The sequence below is a fragment of the Cyrtonyx montezumae genome, unplaced genomic scaffold (genome assembly GCF_038088225.1).
Source record: "Cyrtonyx montezumae isolate F1298 unplaced genomic scaffold, pur_monq_1.0 scaffold_10, whole genome shotgun sequence".
Classification (NCBI taxonomy): domain Eukaryota; kingdom Metazoa; phylum Chordata; class Aves; order Galliformes; family Odontophoridae; genus Cyrtonyx; species Cyrtonyx montezumae.
This window is the reverse complement of record NW_027071826.1, coordinates 2132521-2142114: the sequence shown is the minus strand read 5'-3', so window position 1 is coordinate 2142114 and position 9594 is coordinate 2132521. Positions and strand designations below refer to the sequence as shown.

The 9594-nt window shown below is 47.7% G+C and overlaps 1 protein-coding gene across 3 annotated transcripts in view; it reads left to right on the top strand.

Moving 5' to 3' along the window:
* The first annotated feature begins 1038 nt into the window (after positions 1-1038).
* The window catches only part of PELI2 (pellino E3 ubiquitin protein ligase family member 2), a 62804-nt gene continuing 54248 nt past the window's right edge, over positions 1039-9594 (top strand). For all 3 annotated transcript variants that reach the window (XM_065747971.1, XM_065747980.1, XM_065747963.1), the window contains exon 1: positions 1039-1157. In XM_065747971.1, the coding sequence (XP_065604043.1) occupies positions 1081-1157 (77 nt within the window). In that variant the 5' untranslated portion in view covers positions 1039-1080. The remainder of the gene's footprint in view (positions 1158-9594) is intronic.

The following is a 9594-nucleotide window of genomic DNA, read 5'->3' as shown; positions in this document are numbered from 1 at the left end:
CTCTGTCTTTAATAAAACCTTGTCTTCTCCACACAGCCCCTGGGAAGATCTCCATTCCGCAGCCCTGTGAGACCGGCTGGCTTTTTCCATTTCACCTCTTCACCAGAAATGGCAGAAAAAACAGCATTGCTGTGAAAATTAATAGTTAAATGTGATTTCAGCCACGGGAAAGCCCCAGGCAGGGGAAGCTGGGCACACTCCCACTCTCTGTCCAGGGAAGATTTTGGGTGAAGACCGCAGTGACTTTTCCTCGCCCCGTAACACACTCCTGGTGCGGAGAGCTCGAGCCTGGCTGAGTATCGCTTTGGGGCTAACTTCTGCAGGTTTGTTGCTGGGTTTGAAGGGAATAAAAGGAAGGCTGTGCTGAGGGCAACTGAGGTTTGAGCAGCGTTGGGTGCGAGACCGCAGAAAGTCTGTGTTTCTTGCCTTTAGAGCAGAGGGGTGCATCCACTGGAAGGGTTTTTGCCTTTCTATCCCAGTTAGGTGCTGCGTGGGGCCTGCTGGGCCCTGGGCTGTGCCTGGCAGCCTGGAGGCCTGACCCATAGGGCTGAATCCGAAACGGCCATGCAGCGATCCCATGGAAGTGGGTGAGCCAGGCGCCGCGAGGAACTGCAGCCTCTGGGCCCACGGGTGGGTGACACAGCCCCACGGCGTGACCCACACCCACTCGTGAGCTCCAAACCTGGCGCTGGGGTGGATGCTACCCCAGAGCGTTAACTCCGACCAGCCTCCCCCCCTCCTCACAGACACAACCCGCACAACCCCACCCCCCACTGAGTCCTCAGCGCGGCCCCTTTAAGAGCGGCCCCGTCCCCTTTACTCTATGTTTACATAACACAGCCGGGCCGTACCACCCGCGGCCGGAGGAAGGAGGAGGGGGGGGGGCGGAGGGGCGGCGCAGGCGGTGAACGCGAGCGGGGGCGCGAGGGCTCCGCTTGGCTCCTCCCCGCCCCACCCCCTCCGCCAGGACTTGGTACGTCCCTCGGAGTGTAGTGTCCGCGGTCGGGCGGCCGCGGGCTCAGTGCGGGGCGCGCTCCGGAGCCGCACCCGCCTCGGGTGAGCTTGGCGGCGGCCGCCCCGATGTTTTCACCGAGCCAGGAGGAGCACTGCGCCCCAAATAAGGAGCCCGTCAAGTACGGGGAGCTGGTGGTGCTGGGGTGAGCGCTGCGGTCGGGCCGTCTCGGGGGGAGGACCGTGGGGAGGGGGCTGATGGAAGTAAGTTCATCAGGGCGAGGCGTCCGATTAAATCTCCGAAAGAAACGTGCCTGGAAATGGGGGTGGGGGGGGGTGGTTAGGGTTAGACCGTTGACAGTGGTGTAACGTGACGCCGGGTCTTTAATTACATGAGCGCTCGTAAGCCGCTGTTGTGCTGCGGAGGCTTTTTGTGCGCAGCTGGAAGCGTTTTCCTCTCTGTTGCTTCCCTATTTTTAGCTGCAGCTGGAAGCCCAGGAGCGCTGGGATGCGTCTGGGCTCCGGTCTTTAACACGCGCTTTCCTTTTCGTACGGAAACGCAGCGATCTCCGCTCATCGCTTCTGCCGGAGCTCCTCTCCTCCGCGCGTCGAAACGCTCCGATACCGTTTCAGTGAACTTGTGACGGGGCGTAGCTTCTCATCCGAGGGCTGGCTGCTCCCTGAAACTGCCACGGGTTCGGCTCGTGGGCGTTACGTGTGCTGGGAACACGCGTGTCTTCTTGCCCTCGCTCCGCAGCCGTGCGCGCCTTTGTGCGCTGCAGTGATTTGCAGCGGGAGCACCGCGTCCGGGATGGGGGAGCGACATTGGGACGGTTTGGGAGCTGATGTCCCGCGTTTCTTCCGAGGTGCTTTCATTGTTAGCGCCGTAAATAACGCGAACTTGGTGTGTTTTTTTTTTTTCTTCAGCCGCAAGCGCGGAGTCGCCAGCAAATCTCAGTGCTCAGTTCGTTACAGATAGGCGTATTACAGCCTGCCCGGTGTTAAAAGCATGCGGTCTGGAGTTCAGCGTGGTTAAGACAGCGTGAATCTGCTCTCCTCAAAGCGAAACGTAAATCGGCAGAAGCCTGGCGCTGCAGCTCTTGCCGTGGCTGCTTGATGTAAATGGTTACGGTGACCTCACAGCTAATTTTGAGAAAGTTGTTTTGAGAAAGCGCATAGCCCTAAAAAAGAAGGGGGAGGGGAGAGAAAAGACGCGGGTTGTGATGCTGATGAATAATTTCTGCCTTGAGACTTCTCAGTGAGATGGGGAAGGTGATGATGAACAAAGAGATCAGCCTGCCTGGTGACCTGCTGAGAGCTCTCTTTTTTTTTTAGTATGGTGAAACTTTCCCTTCATTTCCCTTCATCTTCTGCTCCTGCTCTGCCTGTCTATAACTCTGCAGTATTGCAGTGGGGTTCTTCTGTACCTGGCCTTGACATCAAGAGGGATATGTTGGGATGCGTTAATGTTCCTTTGGCGAGAGGCCATCCTCATGCCACAAAGTGCTCCTGCAGGCAGCGTGGCTGCTGCTCTGCCAATGGTGTGGCAGTTCTTGTTGGGTTAAGGGTTTCTTGAGCTTTACATAATCTATGTTGTAGTGAGCAAAAGCAGTTTATATAAATCAAGCCAGACAGGTCAAGATGGCTGGTAAAGAAGAGATCATCTGGTTGTGTACATCTGCTCCTAACATCATCTGTTTGCAGAGGGTTGTGGATTTTTTGATGAAGTGGAAACATCCATAGTCCTTTTTTTTTTTTTTCTTAAAGCCTTTATGTGAAGTCCCTTCAGAGCAGTGTTCCATTAAATGCTTTGTGGAACATGGGGCTGGGGGGAGTTGGGAAGGAGAAGCTGAATGCAATAGCAAGCACCTCAATGGGACATCAGGGTATTTAATGAACTGGATGGCTGGTCTGGTAGGGGTCAGAGCAGTGCTGGGGAAAAGCAAACCAACCACTGGAGGGAAATGCATCTCTGCAGGCTTTTCCTCTATTTAGTGGTGTCAGTGAGCTGTTAACTCTTCAGATAAGATGTGTTCCTGTGTCAGCTTACCAGAAGGATTCTGACTCTGAGGTTAGAGAAGCCACTCTGCATAGGATCCTTTGAGTTGGAAGGTTTCCTAAAGGTCATCTGGTCCAACTCCCCTGCAGCAACATCTTGCTGCCAGTTCTTGGGAGTTCTGGTTGGGGCTTCTGATAAGTATTTCATTTGTATATGCACACTTAACTAATAGGAGCATTTGTTATTCATGAGCAGGGAGTTGTAGTTTGAGGGAAACGTGGTCCTGCTAGACTTAACTTCTATTAGATGCTGCAAAATCCATTACCTTGCTAGAGAAAACCAAGGGCTGTCATTTGGTGTTGTTACAGTGGTTGTTTTGAAATGCCTGTCAGTAGTTTGCACATACATTTTCCAGAGTTGGTCATTAAAAATCAATGAGTTGGTTAACTGTGCTGCTCAAGGAGCCTCTGAGGTATGAGAGCTTTGGTTAATGTCACCTTCTGAACAGATGTGCTGTAGTTCTGCTTGAAGTTAGCTTTCTGAAGAATACAAAATTCTGGTCTATAAATATGGTGATGGATTCTGTGGTGACTTTTGAGAGGCTGTCCTTATTGATGGACCACTCCTGTGCTATGAGCACTTCAGATTTGGAGGATGTCTCTTTGGGCTAATCTGAGAGACCTTCATTTTTAGTCCCTCGTTGCTCATACAGGCTTTTTTTTTTCTGACTGCTCCAAGCTCCTCCTTAATCACTACTTTCTTGATGAGCTACATCAAGTTCTCTAAGTGTTTCGTATGTGTAAGCACGTTTCCAGTTGTTAAATTATCTGTTTGGCTTTTCTTAGAACTGTTTTGTTCATCCTCCTGAGCTGCACAGCAAGGGGGGCTGGTGCATTGTGCCAGTAATGCTGTGGAAGGCAGAAGCAGTGTAGCATCTGTTTGTCCTTGGCATCTGTTTGCTTCTGCTCGTGGGCTGCAGGCAGGGGAGGGTCATCCTGGCTGTGGCATTCTGCTGGGGACTTAAGTTGTGCTTATGTGCATTTGGTGTTTGGTACAGCTTTTAGTGATGCTGTAACTTTGTTCTGTGCAGTGGAGATGTATTATTGGAACTGCTTAGGTAACTTTTGTTCTGCTTTGGGACCTTATTTTAAAATGTGCATTAGGCTTCATTTAAAGGACAGCACAGCACGTCTTTCTATCATTAACAGAATGAATAATGCCAACTAGTATTGTAGCTATTCTACAGATGGTATAGTTAGATTATTGTGATGGGTGAGCATTTTCCTTTAATTGCCTCTTCCCATGTCCTAGGCTCACAGAGGGAAACTCCAAAGGAGCAATCTGCAGAAAGAGATCCTTCCCCAGTGGTGGTCAGCCCTTACATGGGGTCTGGGAGAGGTGGGGTCAGACTCCTTCTGCTCACACAGTGCACTGCCTTCACCTGTGCTCCTGTGGCTGACTCAGTGCTCACCTCAGCTGATCCAGCAGTGGTGTAGGCTGTGATTCAGCAGTTCCCATACAGTCTTATATGCAGGATACTGAGAATACAGCCAGTGTCATCTCAGATTGTGGGTAGGTTGTTCAAACACCAAAATTATTGAGTCCTACACTGGCTGCAGTGTAGGAAAAAAATAGGAGGAAGGGTTATATTTGAGGAAAGATTCGTGGACTTGAGCGTTTTGTTTTCTTAATGAGAGCCTGTGTGTGGTTGCATAGAGCAAATGTTCTGCTTCATCTACTCTAAGGAAGAAAACATATGAGTTGGTTTGCTGTGTTTGTCATATTCCTTGGAGTACTCCTGTCTTCCTCAGAGTGCAGATCTGTATTCAGCTGTAGGCTTTATTCACAGCATCACAATATTGGTATCAAACTGTAGAGCAGGAATCTCAAACTCAAGAAGCAAAAACCTACGTAAAATGAAGCAAATTGGAGCATCAAACATCTGTGTGTTGGATGCTTGTTATCAGAAAATAAAATCAGATGCTTTTGGAAGTTGTACTACTCCCTCTGGCACGTGCAAGGCAGTAGATCACACATGTGTGATCTATACATGTGTGCAGGAGACAGGTTTTTTCTTAGAATATGGAAAGCAGACTGTTTTATATAAGGCATTGTTGCCTGTACCTGATTGTGCTTCCTGCGTAGAGGTGAATGACTGCTCCTTTCCTACCTTGTCAGAATCAGGGGTTCTTAGGAATTTAACTGAAAATGGGAAGCTAAATGTGTAGGTAAGGTGAGAGTCTGCTTACCTCCCATTTAAAGAAAAAAGCCTCTAAACCTGGATATGACTTTCTAGGCTACTAAGATCTTTTGCTACTGAAAGCAGTCTCATTCAAGCTCCTTCATGCTCCATCTTAACAGCAGGCTGTTTTTCAACTGTGATTGCAGGGTTCCTTGAGAACAGATTTTTTTCCAAAGAAGTTGGGAGTTTATGGCTGTTTTATGCTCCCTTATTCTGCAGTTAATGTTGCCCTTTAACTTAACCATTATTTCTCAGTGGGGATAGCACATATCAGCTTTGGGGTGATGCAGCCTTCTTTTTGTGTACTCCAGGCTAATGAGAAGCTGAGTGAATGCAGCACAGTGCGGAGTGTGAGCCAACCTGCTTTGCTGAAGGTAGGGTTTATTAGTTGAGAGTGCCAGCAGGAAAGTTTTATGACTTTTTACAAACTACTGTAGACATACCTGTAGGCAGCAGGTGTTTGAGGAGGCTGAGCTAGGCCTTGCCTTGTCAGTTTTTCTTGTTGATATTGCCTGTATGTGTTTTGGTTCTTAGTTTCATAGTATCTGTGACTGGTATGGGTAGGCAGCCTTACAAGGAGCGAGCTGTGTAGCTGTGATCTTGCTTCATGTCTAGGAGCAGAGTTTCTGATGGCATCACTTAAGGTTGTTTGGTTATTTTGTGCTGTCCTACCTGTGGCTCGTTGGTCAGCCAGGCAAGTGGAATTGAGGAGGATTGAGTTCAACCTCCCAGCTTCATGCAGAAACTTGCTGTCAGGTTTCCAGGTGCACTGGGTGTTGCCTGATATGCTAAATCTCATTTGTGTTGAGGATGCTTTTAATTTACAGCAAAGAGACTTGGTGTTTATTTTCCACTCTGTCCCAAGACCAGCAGTGAAAAGCTTACGCTGTGCTTGTCCCAGACCTAACCCTTGAGGGATGCTGGCATAGCCTGCATGCTTTTCACTTGTCACCTAAGTATGCTATTGCTGTGTTGAAGGTGCTCCTCTTCTAGGTTTCTTTTTTCCCTTTTGGCCATGTCCCTTGCCTGTAAGTAGAAGCTAGAAGTTCGACCAGCTTCATCCTCTCTGTCCCCTCTACTAGTCCCAGGTTGTTTCTGCTGAAACTCCTTGTATTCTCTTAGTGAGAGTCTGGACACCCTGCTTTAGAGGAAAGGTGACTTCCATGCCTGTGGAGATGTCTCTCACTTGTACCAGGGCTCACTCTGGTGTATTTACTATTTAACAGGTCTTTGCCTCAGCGAGGTGTGAAGCTTTTCTTTGGTTGGTAGTTGCTTGTCAGCTCTTGCTGAGTAGTGACAATTCTCCTTTTATTAGTTTGTTTTTTGTCACATGTACGCATACTGGTGTAGCTTTCTGCAGGTTATTACCGAGTCTGCATGCCCTTCAGATACTTTGCAGGGACCAATTTGTGAGTAACATTTGGGATTAGATGCTTTTAATCCTATTTCTTAGTGGCCTAGAACAGGGCTCGGTCCTCACACTAAGCAAGCTGCTCAGCTGAGAGCAGGAGGGGCTCCCAAGGCTGCAGATGAGCACGTTGGGTGAGGGGAATATGGCTGCAGCAGTGCTGCCTTTCCCTTCAGTGGAGCACCCCATCATGCTTCCCAATCAACTGTGCCCCTACTATAACATCACTTCAGCATTCAGCCTTGCAATGTGACAGTGAGTGCTGTCTCACAGTCTTTATGATGGTGGCTGTGCAATGCACACTACAGGAGTAGCAGGAAACTCTCCAGGTCTTTGAAAGCTTCTTACTGAAGGGCTGCGTGGCAGCAGCAGATGGGGGTTTTAATACAACTGTTAAGTGAACAAAGTGATGGTGGGCTTGCATTGCTGTGCTTAATGTAACTTCTCTTCCTAAACAGAGGGGCCCTCTGAGCAGTGTGTGCAAGCATCAGCAGTTTTACACTTAAGTTTTGTTCAGTTCCTCCAGGGCTGGAGTGTGAAGTCCTGTGAGGTCAGCCCGAAGCGTGCATGCTGCTGCTCCATAGTGGCAGATATCAGGTCAGGGTGAAGAGAGAGCAGTTCAGCTAAAAGCTTTCCTCTGTTTTACAACAGGAAGGTGAAATAGATTATAACCAACAGTTGTGAAAGTGGATGCAGGCAACATCTACAATGCTGAGCAGTTTGGTTCATTAAAAACAAAGTTTTGAGATGAGCTTGATTAGGCTTGATATCAAAGTGCTGATTGCTGAGTGCTTGGCAGGCATGCTTCTGTCAACAGCAGTTTGTACCTCTGATGGGCGGGGAAGCTGGGTGAGCCATGTCTTGTGCTTCTGGAAGTGATTTATTTCAGCTGATCTTTTTTTTTCCCTTCCATTTAACAATATCATCTTTACTGCAGGACTTAAGTATGCTGTATATCCTGACCTAATACTAATCTGTCACATTTTATTGCTTATGTTAACTATAATATAGCTACGTTACTGACTGTAGCAGTTAATTGTGTTAAGTGGAGACAAACCAGTCACATAGTGAGACAAAATCGTGCTTCAAGTGTCAGTTCATGGTGCTGCCTCCACAAATGAATGGGGACAGGCAAGGAAACAAAGACAGCTGATGATGTGTTTAAGAAGGGAGAAGGTCAAGAAGTATTACACTTCTGTCCCTGAGTGCTGTAACGTTAACTGACCCCTGTTGCAGAATGCTCCCTTACATTGAAGGGAATGAGGCCAAAGGAGAAACTCGGGCATAATCTTTCTCTTATTGATTAAACAATGCTTTTTGGAAGGCAGCCTTTATGCTCAACCGTACTGATGTGGTTAGTAGGCTTTCAAATTACTCTTCACCTTGAAATACGTATGCTGTTTTTATTTTAGGATCCGGTAAGTTGATAAATGGTCATGAAAGAACTTAACTAAAGCCATCAGTTTGGAGAACAGTGCCTGTACAAATAGGTAAGCTTCAGACCTATGAGGTGCATCCTCTTAGGACTTATAAATGTCAGGGACAAAGTGGTGTTGACTGTGAAGACAATTAGTCACTGTAGGAAAGTAAACAAAACCAATTGAAGCGTTTAAGAGCTTAAATCTCCTCTCATGTATTCCAAATAAACTGGAGACCAAATGTGCAAACTCTCTAGCATGTGCCTTTAGGAGGAGTGAAAGAACTGTTTAGTCTAGACACAGAAGTTAATGGGCTGAAACTTTGATATAAGCACAGCTGTACTTCTTTACGTGGAGCGGCATGATTTTATTTTGATTGTTGGTGTCTCATTTAGTAGTGGTGTAGTTGTAGTCTTTGAAATAGGAGTAACGTGCATATGTGCTTCTTTCATAGCAAAGACTCTGAACTGTTGAGAGATACTAAAGCTGTGCAGTTTGTGCTTCCCTGTACATCCTGTGGCAGGATGCTGTTCCTCTCCATGGATAACTATCTTTTTATGGAACATTGACTAATAAATCAAAATGTTACTGTACTTCCAACTTGACTTCCTTCTAGTCCACATTGGACCCCTGAGGGCAAGCAGCTGTGAAACTCAGTCTTTGAGTTCCTTAATGAGTTTGGCACTGAGGAGGAATCTTAGTCTGCATGTGTTTCGTTATCTCACAGTAATTGTCCTTACCTCTCTGCTAACAAATGTGTAAGGTGTTTGGATTACTTTTTCCTTTTTACATGCAGCTTTGAATTCATGGGTTTAGTGCATGGCCTCTTGTTGCAGGCTGTGGCCTTCTGTGTGTCTGTGTCCCTGCTGGCAGAACAGTGGATAGAGGCTTTGACCATAGGATCACAGAATGGCTTGGGTTTAAAGGGGTCTTGAACCCCACTCAGTCTCTGCTGTGAGCTGGCTGTCCCCCATAAGACATGCTGCTCAGGACCTCGGGCACCTCCAGGGATGGGACACCTGTGGCTCTCTGGGCAGTCTGTGCCAGGGCCTCACTGCCCTCTGAACAAAGATTTCCTCCTAACCTAAATCCCCCCTTTCTTAGTTTAAGTCATTCTCCCTTCTTCTATCAGCCCATATAAAAAGTCAGTCTCCTTTCTGTTTATGATCTCCCTTTAAACACTGGAAAGCTACAGTGAGTTCACCCCAAGAGCCTTTTCTTCCCTGGCCTGAACTAGTTTAGCTCCCTCAGCCTATCTTTATAGCAGAGTTGCTCCAACCCTCTAAGCTAAGCATCTTCACTGCTTCTTCATCACCCTCTCTTAACAGCTCTACATCTTTCTGGTGCTGAGGGTTCAAGGCCTGGATGCAGTACACTGAATGGGGGCTCACGAGGGCAGAGCAGAGGGAGTCAGTCCCTTCCCTGCCCTGCTGACCACCATGTCCAGCTTCCCATCCACCAGAACCTCTAAATCCTTTTCTGCAGGGCTGTTCTCAAGAAGACCTCCCAATCTGTACACAAAGGGACTGTGCTGACTCAAGTGCAACACTTTACACTCATAAGTAAGTATTCCCTA